This window comes from Rattus norvegicus, chromosome 17 (genome assembly GCF_021556685.1).
Source record: "Rattus norvegicus strain SHRSP/BbbUtx chromosome 17, alternate assembly SHRSP_T2T, whole genome shotgun sequence".
In the NCBI taxonomy this organism is placed as follows: Eukaryota; Metazoa; Chordata; class Mammalia; order Rodentia; family Muridae; genus Rattus; species Rattus norvegicus.
Genome location: NC_141550.1, coordinates 20,406,645 through 20,423,614, shown reverse-complemented (window position 1 = coordinate 20,423,614; position 16,970 = coordinate 20,406,645). Strand labels below are relative to the sequence as shown.

Sequence of the window (16,970 nt, the reverse complement as noted above, 5' to 3'; positions counted from 1 at the left end):
TTCGGGGAATGCAGGCTTGGGCTGTCTCTGATTTCACCTTGAGCCACCCAAAGACAGGTACCCCATTGACATTCACTGAAGGAGGCTAAGACGGTAGAGAGTTAATGCCATGAACATCCAAAGGGATCTGTAATTTTTCATGGATAACCAGAGAGAGACAGAGAGAGAGAGGAGAAAGGACAGAGACAGAGGTAGACAGACAGATACGTACAGAGAGAGAAAGAGGAAGAAGAGGACAGAGACAGAGAGAGACAGAGGGAGAGAGACAGAAACAGAGGGAGACAGAGATCTCCAGAATGTTCCCCTCAACTCTGTCCTCCAAAAACCTCTGTGGGACCCGCCAGCCTTGGACAGTACTTTCCCTGGCTCCCACGGCCTCACGCGCCGGACCCCTGGCTCTGGATTCCCCCTGTCTGCCCTGCTCCTGGCTGACATCTCCTCCCGCACCACATCAATTGTCTCTAGGCTGCAGATGGCTGCAAACAGAAGGCGCTCCGGGCACGGGATCTTAGTAGACTGAGAGAGTCACGGCAAATAGCAAATGATGTCTTTCCATCACAAGTAAACTTGTCAGCCATATTTGCTGGTGGAAATTCAAATAGTCTTCTGCGTTCCTGTGTGTACTTGAAGGGGTGGGGGAGGAGGGCTTCAAATGCCCCGCTAAGGAGTCTGAACTGGTTCCTATAGCACAGCAGCGGGATGATGCTTACTGCCAAGGGCGGCCTGAAGGAAGTGGCAACAGCTGGGTGGATTAAAACAACGGAAATGGACACTCATGGTTCTTGTGACTCAATGTCCAAGATCAAGGTGAAGGCAGGGTTACAGCTCCTGTCAGCCTCTGGCATGGCTGGCAAATTGCTTTCATCTTGCCTCCATTCTCCCAAGGCCCTCTGTCTTTACATGGCCACCCTTTGATAAGAACCCGGGTGCTGCTGAACTAGCCCATCCGGTTCCGGTGTGACCCGACAACAGATCATTGCTAAATTACGAAGGGGCTGTACCTTCAATAAACCTATTGTAAGTGAAGGTACGTGTAACACGGCTGACCTACACATATTTACTTCAGACACGCCCAGAATATGCACATCTGCCTACAGCTGAGCAAAACTTACCACAACCTTTTTTTTGTCTTTGTATCTCATGAAACCAAGTGAATGCAAACTGAAAGAGAAGAGTAGCCATTTATAACCATTGTGCAAGGGTCGTACTGGAAACCACCTGTAACCGTGTTAACAATGTCCTTTGTCCATATAAAGTCACAATCTGAGATGCTAGGAGCTAGGATGTCACCTTATCTTTCAGAGGGTCCTGTTCCGCCTACATGAGTTGGGGGAGGTCACCTGACTAGACCCACACCGAAGCAGATAGGTGCCTGGGACTACAACTTGTAAAGGCCAGAAAAGGCCACAGAGAGACAGCAGGGAGGGGCCAAGAGGGCTGAAACCACCTCGTTTCCCGGAACCGACCCTGGACCCATCACACCCCATCTCACTGCTTCTCATCTCATGTGTGTGAGCTGCTTTTCTTGCCCTCGTCATAAAACTCCCCAGTGGAGTCACTTTAAGGGAGGAGGGATGTATTTTGCCTCACACGTTGACGGAATATAGCGGTTTTTTTCAAACTCAAACCATAGCACGCCACCTTTCGCGTGTCTGATTCACAATTATAAATAAATAAATAAATAAATAATAAATAATAAATAAATAATAACCTCAATGGCAATAGTAACCACTGCAATTTACCGTGTGCTTGCTGTAGTTCAGACACTATGAATAACACTTCTTTCAAACCCCACAGCGTCTGGGGATTTAAAGTCGGTGTCTAGGTCGTGACCTTAGCATCAGCTCTGTGCAAGCTACCTTTGGTAAGTGCTTCTGAACTAGTAACTCATTTAATCCTGTTGAAATCCACTGAGACCACACCCTATTTCACGGATGCAACAACGAAGGTTATACTTGTGGTAGCAAGGCTTCCCATTCGGGGAGGGAAGCCCTCAAACCTGTCCTTGCCCGCAGACTCACTACTCTGCCTCCGGAGAGCGGAAGGAATGGCCCACAGCAAAGCCAGAGGCTGCTTGTTGATGGGAGCGTGGGTCAACAGAATGCATAGGGAAGATGTTTTGCTTTTTCTTTGCTTTGTCTTTGTTTTATTTGTTTGTGTTCCTTCAGGGTTTTCAGCTTGGAGACAAAGCTGCACGGAAAACAAATGGAAGAAGTGGAGCAGGAAACAGAAAAAACGAGAACTAGAGATCTGTCTCTGATGTCCGCCCCTAACCTAAGACTATAGTCACTGGTGGTCTATAGAACCTGAGGGGTCACTGTGACGGAGGGCTTGCCTAACTTATGCAAGGCTGTGAGTTTTAATCCCAGCACCTCCCAAAGACACGAGAGACTATAGGATAAGAGCAGTAGTCCTCAAAACTACAAAAGTATTAGGCATACCAAAGAAAGTGTGCCACAGATGGCAGTGCCCATGGGGTCCCAGAAAAGCTCCCCAGGAAGAGATAACAGCGGCTTCTGAGACAGGCAAAGGATGCCCTTCCTTGAAACTCGTGCCTGAGTGGGCCTTGCTCCTGGGTTCAGCCATCTTCCACGCAGCAATGAGGATCTTGCTCGAACTCCAATCTGATTGCCACCTTCTTCGCTGTCGATGATATTCTGAGGCTCCCCTCGCCTGCCTACTGGAAGGCTGAAGCAGGGCGGTCCCTTCCCCACACTTCCCCCAACCCTCTTTGCATTGCTGGGCACTCCTTATTTGGGGTGAGCATAAAAACATCCGAGTCATCCTAAGACCAGGATCTCGGGCTGGTGAGATGGCATGTGGAAACCACAAAGTGCCAGATGTGAGGGAAGACATCTGTAACGCACGCCAGCACTCCTGTGATAAGATGGGGGATGGAGACAGGAGAATGAGCCTGAAGCCCATGGGCCAGCTGGCTTGGCGTATGTATCATAGCAGAAACAAGAAAGACTGTTTTGATGAGGTGGATAGAGAGATCCAATTCCCAAATCCATGTGCCATATCACAACGTGTGCAGACACTAATACACACACACACACACACACACACACACACACACACACACACACTTATACAAATAAAGAGTATTTAAAGAAAAGTACAGTTGATGGACAGTGCCCACGTAAGAAAGAAATTCTGTCTCTACTGAGATATCTCATCCTCGGAGGCCCCCTCCGATAGCCCCTGATAGTCAGTTTTACTTTCTGTCTGTCCTTATAACGTCAACTGTTCCGGACTGCCCTGACCCCTTCTTTATCTTTAATTGCACCACAGTTATGTCCAGAAGTATGACATCAGAAGTTATCACTCCCGGGCACAGACGGCCCTGCTTAACTAAAACCACCTAAGATCCTACTGCATCCCCCACCTCTGGGACAGTAAAAACTCAGGCATAATTACCAATAATGGTACCTGCCTGGAGGACTCCACGGTAAACAACTTCCTCCAGAATGCAACAGAACTCTGTCCGCTCCTGAATCATCTCCAGCCCTCCCTGATCCTCAGAGTTTACACTATCCCAGCCAACATCCCCGAATTCCTGGACCAAGCATTTGGCATTCTGGGTGAGTCTGGGACGGTTGGTATCTCTGAGCTATTATCTATCTCCAAGTCGCCAATAGCCATCCCTTCTGCACCTTTTATATCCCCTCACCTCTGTCTTTTTCCCTCTCTTCCTTCCTCTCTCTCAAGCTCTCTTTCTCAGTCTCATAACCCTGGACACATCCCTCCTCCCCACGGCTGTTCTCAAAACCCTCCTTCTCTTCTCTCTACCTCTGGGATTCCAAACACCCCTTATTCAAAGAGCTTAGAACTTTTACAAAGCCTTTGACTTCAAGCAGCTTCTGTTTTTTTGCCCTGAACACATCCCGAGGCAAGGACGGGCAGAGGGCCAGTCTGCTCGTTGATATTGAGCAAATTGCAAAACAATCACTTAGAACATTATTCTGCTGTATTTATGGAGCTTCCGAGCTTTCCTCCTGACAAGACTAGACACAGTTGTGGAACCAGTCTTCGTTCCTGTCTCAGACATCTGTGTGGAGTAGCTTTTTCAGCAAACACGACAGACTGCAAGAACTGAAGTAAGCCACTAGTTTTCATCTTCTCTCTTTTTGATGTATATACAGACGCATAAAAGACCCAGTGTTGAAAGCAGGTAGGGGTGTGGAAATATTATCCTACTGTTAACAATGTTTATTTTATTGTTGGGTTTTTCTGGCTTAAATAGTTTGCACAATTCAAGATTCTGGAATAGAAGAAAAGTACATTTAATTTCAAAATTAGGGTTTATTGATTGGTAAGAAAGGAAAAGCACCCCCTTCTCGCTCTGCAGGGCAGCCTGCTCTCACTGCTGTGGTGGTCTGGGATTCACTCACTCTAGCATGCTATGGGTTGAAGATTCCTTACTTAAAATGCTTGATTACATTTCAAAAATCTTACACTCTTGGATATTTATGCAATATGACCTGAAAACTTGAAACCCCAATACTCAGAGATTTGAAATACACATTCATTCACCGAAGTGCCAGAGGTTAAACCTAGGGCTTGTGGATGTTAGCTACGAGTTCTGCCACAGGGGTGGGGTGCATCCCCCAACCTTTGTTGCCTGGGGCAAGGGTGAAGATCGCAGGAGTTTGCGTGTATGTGTGTTTCTTTGTTTGCAGGTTTTGCTTGTTTGGTTTATCGTCTTTGAAACATGTTCTAGTTCGTGTCTGGGGAGGAAAGGGTTTGTCTCATTTATACTTCCAGGTCATAAGTCATCCATCGCTAAGGAAACTCAGAGCAGCACCTAAGCAGGAACTAAAGCAGAAGCCAGGAAGAGGCACGCATTACTGGCTTGTTCTCTGGCTCATGCTCAGTTATACAGCCCAGAGCAACCTGCCTAGGGATGGTGCCGCCCACAGTGGGCTAGTCCCTCCCACATCAACCATCAATTAAGGAAATCTCTCACAGCAATCCCTGATCTGACCAAGGCAATTCTTCTGTTGAGGGTCCTTCTTCCCAATTAACTCTTGTTGGTGTTGACAGTACAAAACCAACCATCTCAAGACAGAATCTCTCGGTATAGTCTAGGCTAGCCTAGAACTTGTGATCCCCCTGCCTCAGCCTTCCCAGTGCTGGGATTTGTATGTGTATGTCTAGCCAAATTAGTAACATTTAAAAATTGCTGACGTGATGCTCAGAAAGTTTCAGATTTTATAACATCTTAGGGTTGGGGATTGCAGTGGTCTGACCTAGGCAGGGGAGCAGTACCTACAGGTTCTACCAATGCTCTACCAGTGGGGCTAGAATCTGGGAAAGAGGAGAGAAAAATCAGTAAGTGAATGACTTCAGATCCAAGTTGGGAACAAACCCCAGAACTCCAAGGGCCTCAGGTGACCTCCAAGCTGAGGAAGAACAGCATGCACTCTGTCCTGGTGGGAGGCGGGGCAGCAAAGGCTGCCTGGGGTTCTTAGCCAATTCTGATCAAGAGAGCCTCATCATGCTGGGTCTAGGCAGAGAATAGCCTCCTGCAGCGGGCCCAGCATCCAGACAGTCCTCTGGAGCTGGCCATCTGCAGTGGCCAACCCCATTAACTGACCCTCTATCCATCCTCTCCCATTCACTTCAAAGGACACCCCATGAGGGAGAGAGACAAAAGGCTGTCAAGGGGAGGTGGGGGGAGGGAGAGAACTGGCTGAATAATTAGCCCCACAACTTTCAAAGTAGTCTGTAATCATTAATTAATCCACCCACCTGCGGTCCGCAGGCAGATGGACGCTCACCGCCCCCCTCCTCGGAACGCCCCTTGCTAACCAGAGCCTGGGGGCTGTGTGAATGTGAACTGGAGCTGCAGCGCCACCTGAGAGCCAAGGGACAGAGACCGCGGGCTCTGGCTTCGAGATCTACTGAGGACGAAAACCTACAGTTAGCCTGAGTGAGGTAGGTGGCAGAGAGGAATCCAGAGGCTTTGAAGACAGACTCCACCCCGTGGCTGGGGCAGTGGGGCCGAGGGTGGGCGTTCACTTCTAAAATGTTGACGAGGTGACAGCTCTGGATCTGTAAAGCCACCGTGTGTCCCTGCCTCAATGTCTGGCTGTCCTGGGCATCCCTAAGGGAAGAGAATCTTCCCTCCTCCCAGACCGGGAAGAGTGGTGCCTGGGTCCCAGCCAGCAGGTGGGAAGGTAGCTGCTCCTGCCTGGAGCAGAACTAGGTATGCACAGGCAGGTCTCTAAGGCAGGAAGCGTGTCCCCACTATGTGTCGTTGCTAGGAAGCTCAGCCTGGAGGTTTGGAGCTAGGGACACTGGAAGGAATCCTGAGGACGGACTGAGCCATGTCATGTATGCCGACACCACCCTACCGGCAAGCTTCATGCTCAACCCTCTTTTTTACTTCTTATTCAGAGCGTGGTGTGGATGTTCATGCCTGCAATCCCAGCGCTAGAGAGCCAGAGCAAATTGAGTATAATAAGTTCAGGGCCAGCCTGGTCTACTTAACAAGTTCCAGGCCACACAGGACTGTGTATTGAAGATACCGTCTGTAAAACAACACAAAACAAAGATTAAAAAGAGCCAGGGTATTAATTAGTAGGAGTTTATGCATTTGTGACCTCCCTGCTTCAGCGGGACTTCCAGGTGGTACCACGGGCCTACACCTCCAGGTCCAGCTGTCTCATGGATCTTAAATCTTTCAGTCATGTCCAACCTGTGATCCAGAGGCCCCCACACACCCCAGGATAGCTATGAACACAGTGCAAGTCCAAGTATGCTTAATTGAAATACTATGAGGTTGTTTTTCTTGGTTACTCGATTGGGTAGTTCTTTGAGCATGAGTTTTGTCACAGTGTCAGAAGGGTTAGACGAACCAGGGGAGGTGGTCTTTCACTTCCTGATAGGCAGACTATAATATATAGTACTATATAATATAGAATATAATAATAAAGTCAGGCTGCATCTTAAGAATCTGTCCTTACAGGTGAGCTTACACTTCCCAGTTCTGCGTTTCTATCAAGCCTCAGGAGAAACCTGTTGCCTGAGTGAACATCACTGTGAACTCAGTGATATTCATCCTAGCAAACTCAAGGGAATACCTGTCCACGGAGTACGTGGATCCCAAAGACAATGTCTTAAAACCGTTTGGGCCAGGGGAGAGGAGTTGTGCTAACAAAATTAACAAGAGACAGGTAATTCAGCAGTGAGGCAGAGGATGACGATGAGGCTCGCTGCGAACCAGCCTCATCCCAGAGCACTTCTACCCCCTGCACACACCTCCCTTTTCCTTCCCTCAGCTGTACCTGGGAGGGGGGAAATGCTCCTGCCATCCCAGTTTTTCAGTAAGAATTGAGCATGCGGCTGACTACAAGGGTCATGTAAGTGGAAGAGATGGTTTTCCAACTTTGAAAAAGTTATCTGTTCCCAAGATAAGAAAAGATGCTCAGGCAGTCTGCAAGCTGGCAGCCCTGCCTTGCTGTCCCCTTCTGCAAGAAAGCTTGATGAAGAGTTGGGTTTTCAGAGGGTGCTCTCTCTGGTGTCTTCCCAGAGCCTCTTTGGCTCCTGTAACCCTGGCCACAGCTAGACAAACCTCCCAGACAGTCCCCAGTGGATCATGTCCTCTCTGGTGGTACATGGGGTCTTGCTGACTCAGATGGCTCCTTGTTTTCCCATTGTAGGGTCCATCGGTCCATGAGGACCCATCTCCCATGGAGTGAAATTGTGTGGTGCTGGTCCCTATCTCTGAGGGCAGTCTCCGAATCCTTTCTGGTCTATTCTGAGTCCCAACTCAGAATAAAAGAATTGGGATAGCCAGACTCGTGGATAAAGAGTGAAACGGAGGTTCCTGGGACTGGAGAGAGAAGTGGGGAATTTCCATGTGTGGGGGGGTATAGTTTCTGCTAGGGACAAAGAGAGTTTTATAGCTGATGGTCACACAGCACTGTGACTTACGGACAGCCACTGAACCATATGCTTATAAGATTAAAGTGTACCTCATAAGATTAAACAGTACCTCATGTCCTTATATTTTTACCACCATTTTAAAATACATTCTCACGGGAACCAACTTGAAGATGTTATATGAAGTTAAACAAGCTGATCACAGAAGGGCTGATTCTGTATGATCCGTGTCCTCACTTGAGGAATAGAACAGACAGAATGATACACATTAAACAGGGATATACTAGATTGGCTTATAGGAAATGGTCTGGGTTGTCCAACAATGGTTATCTTCATACTGGAGAAGCCTGAGACCCCTGTAGCTCTTTAGTCCATGAAGCAAGATACCTGGACCATCCCAGTTGGATGCTGAAAGCCTCTGGTCTTCAGTCTAGGTTTGAAGGCTGGAGAAGAATGACAAGAGCCCCAACAGGGTAGATGAACCTGCAAGCATGACCAGAAGGCAGCCAGGCAAAGAGCAAACATTTCCCCCTGGGGTTTCCCTTTGCCTAGCTGTCACCCACACTTGGATGGGACCTCTTTTCACTCCATGTACCCTCATTTAGAAAATCCCTTATCAGCCTGGAGAGATAGCCCAGCTGTTAAAGGCTGGGCTCACAACCAAAATATAAGAAAATCCCTTACCACTGCACCCAGTGGCTTCCCTGTTGGTCGATTCCAGAGCCATAATGCTATCCACAAGAAGTATCTAGAAGTTTCTCAACCTTCCTAACGCTGGGACCCTTAATACAGTTCCTCACACTGCGGTGACCCTTGCCTCATTGCTACTTCATAACTGTAATTTTGCTACCGATATGAATCATAATGCAAGTATCTATGTTTTCCAATGGCCTTAGGCAAACCCTGCGACAGGGTCATTTGACTGACAGAGGGATCCTGACCGATAGGCTGAGAACTGCTGATCTAGAACACTCATAGAAAACAGAACTGAGGACGGATGAACTGAGGAGAGGGGTTGGGAAGCCATTGTTTGACAGTTCAAGGATTGAAATGAAAGCCTTCTACGGATGAATGATGGCGACTGCCGCACAATACAAGTGTGCTGGGTAGAGTCTCTCCAATGTACACTGTAAATGGTTACAACTATAAATATTGTATCATGTATTTTTTTGCTGTGATAGACAATTTTTTCTTTACATAACGACAATATCGGGTAGCACACCCTCTAAGACTTTTCTTTGCGTGAATGTGAAAGTTCTTGATCAGGCCCAGTAGTATACACCTGTAACTGCAGCCCTTACGAGGCTGAGACAGGGCCATTTTGGTCTACACAGTAGCACAACAAAGTCAAAGCAGGCACTTTTCACAGAGTAAAGAGACACTGACAGTTTCCCACTGCTCCCAGGACAAAGACCACCATGGACTTTTCAATCCAAGAAAACACTGCAGTCCCCTTCAGAAATGCTGTCCACCCCCCACTCCCCAACCCCCATCCGCCACCAGAGATTCAATCCATAAGGAAAATGGCCAGCTGCAGGCTCAGCAACCCTGAAGACCTGCCCTTTGAGAACAGCTACTGAAGAGGTGTCCCCTTGCTTTCTTGAGGGAGCCTATGCTCATGACCCAGGTGAGAAAGGCCCCTCAGTCCCCAGCGGTCTGTGCCTTCCCCAACCCCGGGAGTCAGTGTATGGAGCAGAGGCTGCAGCAGGTGTCTGTGTGGTTTTGCCACTGACAGCGACAGGCCTCACTGTAAGGTGAGAAAACCGCTGACGACCAGGCATGCAGACCTCCACCGAATGCAGCTGGGAGCCTGCCCAAGCTGATGTCTTCGGGCTGGTCTGTTCTCGCTTCCTGACAAGGGCCTGCACTCCCTTGCCTCCCTGTCTGCAAATTCCTTGGGCCCAGCCTCCAGTGGCAGCTGAGCTTTAGAAGGGGTTGGTTTTTATGACTGGAGCTGTCGGCTGGAGAGACATGTTTTAAAATTCATGACCTTTCCCATTAGGGTTCACAAAACAGATCAGACTCAGAGATGAAAGCTGAGTTGATTCTCTCACAGGCATCTCCACCCCTCCCCATCCCCTGGACCCACCCCTCCTTTTGGCTTCTTCCTCCCCCAGATTTCCTTCTCCATTGTCCTCTCTGATCTTTTGCATTTAGCCCCGTTTTTTTAATCCCAAAGCCAAATGAAAATTGCCCTGTCTCTAAACAGAGACTGCAATGAAGCCTGACTCTCAAAGGTATCTCCCTTGGTCAGGTAGGGAGAGGCCAGCCAGGGGACAGCTGTCCCAGAGAGATAGAGACCACTTTAGAGTTAAAAGGGAGCCAGGCAACAAGGGCAGAGGAGTAGAAAGGCCCATTCTGGGACAATCCCTCTAGGCTGGGGGAGGCCAGGACACAACAGGGACCACAATCAGGCCAATACGCTTTCGCATTCGGCAATGCATGCCAGGGAAATCAAAGAGGATGTTTGCTTCCTGCCAAGGTATAAACAACAACAGAGTTCCCAGGGAATCTGTCCTCAGCTGCCCTTCCTTGGAGCATCTCTCCTCCTGGGCTTCTCTGAGGGCCCCAGTGAAAAGCAATGCCCAACAGCCAGGCTCTGCCGCAGACTGCCATACAGGAAACCTGTGGACTCTTACAGCGCAAATGGGAAGGGAAGAGAAGAGAAGAGAACTGCTGACTTCAGGAATATTTGACGCCAAGGACTCTCACAGTGAGAGAGGGCATCTGTTCCCAGGAGAGATGGGTAAATTTAGTGAGAACAGATTCGCTACATTCTCTGTGTGTATATAAAGCCCAGTTAGTCTGTTCATAAGCCAGAAAGTTGATCATTTCAGCCACAGGTCCTGGTGAATCAACTCAGCCACAGTACTGGTACTTGGTCAAATGCTTAGATATAGGTATTGTCTTAGTCAGGGTTCCTATTCCTGCACAAACATCAGGACCAAGAAGCAAGTTGGGGAGGAAAGGGTTTATTCAGCTCACACTTCCACATTGCTGTTCATCACCAAAGGAAGTCAGGAGAAGAACTCACACAGGGTAGGAACTTGGGAGGCAGGAGCTGATGGAGAAGCCATGGAGGGGTGCTGCTTACTGGATTGCTTCCCCTGGCTTGCTCAGCTTGCTTTCTTATAGAACCCAGGACCACCAGCCCAGGGATGGCTCCACCCACAATGGGCTGGGCCCTCACATCCTTGATCACTAATTGAGAAAATGACTTACAGCTGGGTCTCATTGAGGCATTTCCTCAAGGGAGGCTCCTTTCTCTGTGATAACTCCAGCTTGTGTCAAGTTGACACACAAAACCAGCCAGTGCGGGTATGGAGTTAATCTGAGGGAAAGGTTAATACTCAGATTATTGAAGTCAATAGTCAAAGTAAACTAGATTACCCTGCATGGGAGTCTCCTTCTGCCAACTGAAATCCTCAAGGAAAAAGAACCAAATTTCCCCAGAACCCTCAGACCCGGGAGGACGTGGGAACTGTGCTTGGAATCTTCAGATCTGCACTGCTACTCAGGCCTGCGCTCAGTGTTCAGCCCGCCCATCTACCCTGCAGAGGTCAGGATTTCCACCCTGAGGCCAGCTCAAGAGAAAGGCCCCTCTTGTCCTGGAGAATCCTGACTAATACTCCTGCTGCGGTTTGAACATGTTCCTAGAAGTTCATCTGTTGGGAACATAACTAATGCACTGGTGGCATTTGAAGGTGGGGTCTTTGGGGGGGGGCATCCTTAAGACTAAATTCAGGAGTTCATGAGGGGAGGGTCCCATGATAGTAGGAGTAACTTGAGGCAGAAGACAGGCTTCCTCGTAACTGTGTGCGTCAGCTTTTCCATTGCTCTGACAAAATATCTAAGATATTTTGGGGGCAAGGGAGAGTCCCTCAGTTCCCAGCTTCAACTATGTCACTCTATGGTTATAGGACCCTGACACTTTGGGTCTGCTGCAGTACCTCTCATCACAGTCACAATGTATGGTGCAAGAGGTCCTCAGGGAAGCCAGGAAATTGAAGTGGTAACAGAAAGGAGATTGGGGTCCCTTGCCCTTGGACACCTCCTCAGTGACCTCCACTAGGCTCCACCTCCTACAGGTTCTGTCACCTCTAAATTCAGATATGGGCTCCCACCCAAGCCTGTAGACCACAGACTTTGGGGACACTTCTTTTTTTTTTTTTTAATGATAGAATTTATTTTAATATATGTATTCACAAATACTATTTTAAAAATAAGCATGTAAATAATAATTATAAAACATAAATCAGCCCTAATTTAATATCATCAGAGAAGAGAGCAAATATAGAAGTCAGTCTAACATTGTTGCATTTGCCTTTTAATGTCAGAAGAAACACTTACACGTTGCAATTTATCCTTTATCCTGTTACTATGAATGCCCCTCTTGTAACTTACATTCAAATCATTAAAATCTCTCTCTTTTTTTTTTTTTTTTTGGTTCTTTTTTTCGGAGCTGGGGACCGAACCCAGGGCCTTGTGCTTCCTAGGCAAGCGCTCTACCACTGAGCTAAATCCCCAACCCCCATTAAAATCTCTTAACAGTTATTAAAGTACTATTAAGTGGGGATACTTCTAAACCACAGCACATATGATTAATGCAGTGGGAAAGTTCTCAGCATATATGAGGATCTCTTAGATCTCCCAGCCTCCTGAGATATATATATATATATATATATATATATATATAATATTTTTTCTTCTCTATAAATGACTGTCTCTGGCATTCCATTATAGCAAATCAAAGGGGTGAAGACATCACTCATACACCCATTTTGCAGATGAAGAAACTGAGGCACAAGCAGTTTGAAGTCCTGGCCCCATATATTGAGGCTAGTGGTATCTTAGGCAAGGCAGGAATATGTGCCACCTAGAACCAGATTGGGTCTCTTGCTTTACGCATACTGAAGCCATGATTTATCTCACAGGAAATCAAAGCTACTAGTCCAGCAGCAAATCACAGGAGATGAGAGGTAAGAGCTAGAAGTGTCTGTAGACATTTGAAACCAGTGATGTGTGTTATCCAGCTAGGCTTCACTTTGATGTGCGACTTTAAGTATGTGATTTAAATCTCGCTGGGGCCTCCCTGAGAACTTCACAGGCTGCTGATGAATTAAACGGGATAATTTCACGTGCAAGTAATCTTTCCCAGGATAGGAATGCGAAGTCATATGGACTGTGGGATTAGACAGCAGACAGCTCCTGATTCTAATAGACTAAGTCTCTACTCACCTGACCTACCAGAAGTAATCTATAAATAGCTCCCTCTCAAATTTCCACTCAAAACCTCCAGTGTAGCAACTACCCATGCCGGTACCTATGGTTAGATCCGACCTGCCTGTGTTCACAGCCAGACAGCCTAGCTGTCCCTGTGATGGACTTGATTCCCACCTGGTGCCAAGCATCACCTCCAATAGGGGCAAGTTGAGTTCCCAGGTGGGACCCACCTCTGTGACAGCATCAAAAGACTCATGATGGTGTCTGGTCCCAGCTGGTGGCACTACTGAGAGAGCATTGTGTAATGGGTGTGCTAACCTCATCAGCAGGTTAGTCAACGGATCAATCAGAGCAGAAGGAACCAGTAGGGGATAGGGGCTGGTTGAACAAAGTAGGTCATGGAAGTTGTGCTTTCAAGGGTGCATCTTGCCACCATATCCTCCCCACTCCCTCCCCTGTGCCTGCTTCCTGGAGGCCATGATGTGAGCAGCTTTGCTCTACTGTGTAGTCACGCCCTCTGCCATGATGTTTGACCTGGTCTCAGACCCAAGCAACCATGGCCTGAGAGCATGAACCAAACACATCTTTTCTTCTTCCACTGGGCCAGCCAATCCAGGTGAACCTGTGCATTCTGGGTTCAGAGAGAGGCCCCGTCTCAAAAAATAAGGAGACCTGCATGAAAAAGACATGTACGCAACTCCCTACCCCCCACATTCTCTCAAGGGGGTGGGGGGAGAAAGAATTAAAAAAAAAAAACATTGTTAAGAATCTGAAACTCGGGGCTGGAGAGATGACGCATTGACTAAGAGCACTGACTGCTCTTCCAGAGGACCTGAGTTCAATTCCCAGCAACCACATGGTGGCTCACAGCCATCTGTAATGGGGTCTGATGCCCTCTTCTGGTGTGTCTGAAGACAGTGACAGTGTACTCATATTCATAAAATTAATAAATAAATCTTTTTTAAAAAGCTGAAACTCTTCAGAAAGTTAATAATATTAATTAATTGGTGCTATACAAAATGTAAACTTGACAGAGCTTATGACAAACTCTTCAGAAAGCGTTCCAGAGCCCTATTCCTGCCTCCAGAACATTCACCTGAGCCACCATGCTGAACCCTCCTGAGGGCACATACACCCATTGTTAGCAAGTATTAAGATTTTTTTTTTTTTGGTTTTGTTTGTTTGGTTTTTTTGTTGTGAGGAAAGAGACAATAGTTCTTTTCCAACTCTGTCTCTTGAAACTCCAACCGAGAAAGCCTTTGAGACACTCAGGCTCTGTTTCCTTCTCTGCTGAGAAGAGAAATAGTGGGAAAAACCCTAACAGCTACCTCAAAAAGACGCTCAGCTGCTCACGCGTTCACGGTGCGCCTTGCTCAGCTGGGCAGTGGGGGAGAAGGGGGAGGTGACATGACGCAGGGGCAGGAATCAGTGAAAGCACTTGCCATCAGATTGAAATCCTGTACAGCACAGATTAGTGGTGCTGTCCCTAACTAAGCACATCTCTAGTCCTGGGATGCCTCCATGAAATTACTTGAATTAACATGAATGTGGTATCAGCGGTATGGAAATATCTATCCTATTTTAAACATTGAGAGCCCCTCTTTTTAAAAACAGAGAAGGGAGGAGGGAAGGATGAAAATTATCTTAATAACAGTACGAAGTCTTCACAAAGTCTGAGTGGAAATGGAAGAGGATGAAGGGGAACCCTGGCATAGCGTCTGTCTGTCTGAACACAGTCTGTCCTGCTTGGCTTCCTGTGAGGTGGACTCGTAACAGGTTAGATTAGCCTTAGTAGCTGATATGGTGACGGCTTCTCTGATAATAAACAAGGAGTTGCCCACCTGGCCACCCAACTCGGTTTGCATTACGCCCTTGCGTTTCCTGTACGTTGGCCTTGGGTACCTCTGTCATCACCTTATACCAGACTCGGGGTTTGTTTGATTAGGAGCCCCAGTACATTCTTCACGATGAGCTCCGGATTCCCTAACTTAATTTCCTGTTCAAGTCATTTTCACCGAGTTATACCTTCATCTGCACATTCTTGCAAATGTATGACTTAAGCTCCCAGAGAGACTGTCAAATTCCATTAGAAGGGAATCCTGCCTTGACTCTACGAGTATTTACCAAGAGAGCCTGTATGGTGATTTGACCCATAGGGAATGGCACTGTTAGGAGGTGTGCCCTTGTTGGACTAGGTGTGGCTTTTTTGGAGGACGTGCATCCCTAGCAGGTAAGCTTTGGGGTCTCAGAAACTCAAGCCGATTCTCTTCTTGCTGCCTGCAGATCAAGATGGAGAAGTCTCATCTACCTCTCTAGCACCATGTCTGCCTGTGAACCACCATGCTCCCCACCATGACAAAAATGGACTAAACTCCCGAAACTGTTAGCCAGTCCCAATTAAATGTTCTTTCTTTAGAAGAGTTGCTATGGCCATGGTGTCTCTTCCCAGCAAAAGAACCCTAACTAAGACAGCCTGCTTAAGACATATGGCAGAAGGTGTCTGTGCAGAAACAAAAGGGGATTCAGGTAGGGAATTTAATTGTCGCAGAATGGGGACCCCCCACACTAGGCTCAGAGCGGGCAGATCATGCTCTGGGTCCTGCAGCACTGAGGGTTCCAGGGAAGAGACAAACGCTTACAGGATTCACCTCTCTGCTACTGATGTCTACTTGCCCTGACACTGCCTTTGGCAGAAACTTCCAGAGCCTTCCCTTCTTTGACATCCAGAGTACCAAACTCTCGGTTTGTGCCCATAACCTATACCACTAACAGAGGTGATGCTGCAGCTTTTGATTGGATAGGGCCCGACTAATTACAGTAGTGATGATGATGACGACGACGACGACGACGACGACGACGACGACGACGACGACGATGTAAGTTGAGACAGAAATGTGACTGGAAATACAAACAAAGCAATGGCTCTTCAAGTTGGGCTTCTTGCTTCTGCCTCCCGGTCCCCTGTGCCCAGCTGAGCCTCACTGCCAGCTTGGAGCAGCAGCAGCAGCAGTTTGATGCCAGTTTCTCGCGGGGTTGCCACACTCCCTGACGCGTGCCATCCAGCCTAATCTACTCGAGCTGTATCGAAATGAAAAATGAACAGGAGGTAGATCTTGCTGCTAAAACATATGTGTCAGAAAATCATTATGAGTATTAAATTACAGCAATAAAACGAACCAGAACTAATCTTGCAAATTAAGATCCAATAAATTCTTTTTTCATGGACATACCTTTTCTCTTAAAAAAAAAAAAGAAAGAAAGAAAGAAAGAAAAGAAAAGAAAAAAATCGCAAAATAAAATTGAGACCAGCTGCGTGAAAAGCTGAGTCTACGGCTTTGGCAGACGGAATTGGGAAGAGGTATGAAACCTGCCTTTTCAATGTTATAAATGGGCGTGTATTCTTGAGGGCAGGGGCGGAGGCTGACTAGCGGACAGCTATTGCCCCTGTGCCAGATGCTATAATGATCGGATTTTACACTGAGGTACCTATGTGGTTTTGGTGTTCAGTTTATTCATACGTGTTCCCGCCCCTCTCCTCGGCCCCTCCCCCTGCGCGCCCCCCTCCCCCCTTTGCTCCTTGGCTGGGGTCCTGCTGACATAAGAAACTAGTACATTGCTGATAACCTCTTATTTTGGAAGAGAGGACGCTGCCGTTCAAATTAAATCTGAAGCTATAAACAAGCCTTTGGAGAGTTGCCTGCTCCCTGGAATAACAGGATAACGCGCTCCCCGCCCCCCCACCCTGCGGGAGAAAAGAGACTGTAATTAGTTCATTGTCCGCCAATGGGCACAAAGGGCGCAATGCCCCGCACTGGGCTCCCTTTCAAGGCAAGATCTCCGGGCAGATGTTAATTAAG

At 47.6% G+C, this 16,970-nt stretch overlaps 1 protein-coding gene and 1 long non-coding RNA gene across 4 annotated transcripts in view; one reads left to right on the top strand and one right to left on the bottom strand.

Annotated features, from left to right (window-relative positions):
- The first annotated feature begins 3,574 nt into the window (after nt 1-3,574).
- On the top strand, nt 3,575-16,351 carry LOC148000057 (uncharacterized). 2 transcript variants are annotated; one of them, XR_015641533.1, is made up of 3 exons: nt 3,575-4,100; nt 5,768-5,940; nt 15,397-16,351. It is a non-coding gene; the product is annotated as an uncharacterized LOC148000057 (long non-coding RNA). The 2 variants fall into 2 exon arrangements; XR_015641532.1 differs by lacking the exon at nt 15,397-16,351 and adding an exon at nt 7,668-9,053.
- LOC103694056 (proteasome maturation protein pseudogene) overlaps nt 15,636-16,970 on the bottom strand; it is a 78,836-nt gene continuing 77,501 nt past the window's right edge. For both annotated transcript variants that reach the window (XR_015641531.1, XM_087591824.1), the window contains one exon: nt 15,636-16,191. Coding sequence is in view for 1 of the 2 variants with exons in the window: in XM_087591824.1 (XP_087447950.1) it covers nt 16,092-16,191 (100 nt within the window). In the remaining variant the exon portion in view is untranslated. The remainder of the gene's footprint in view (nt 16,192-16,970) is intronic.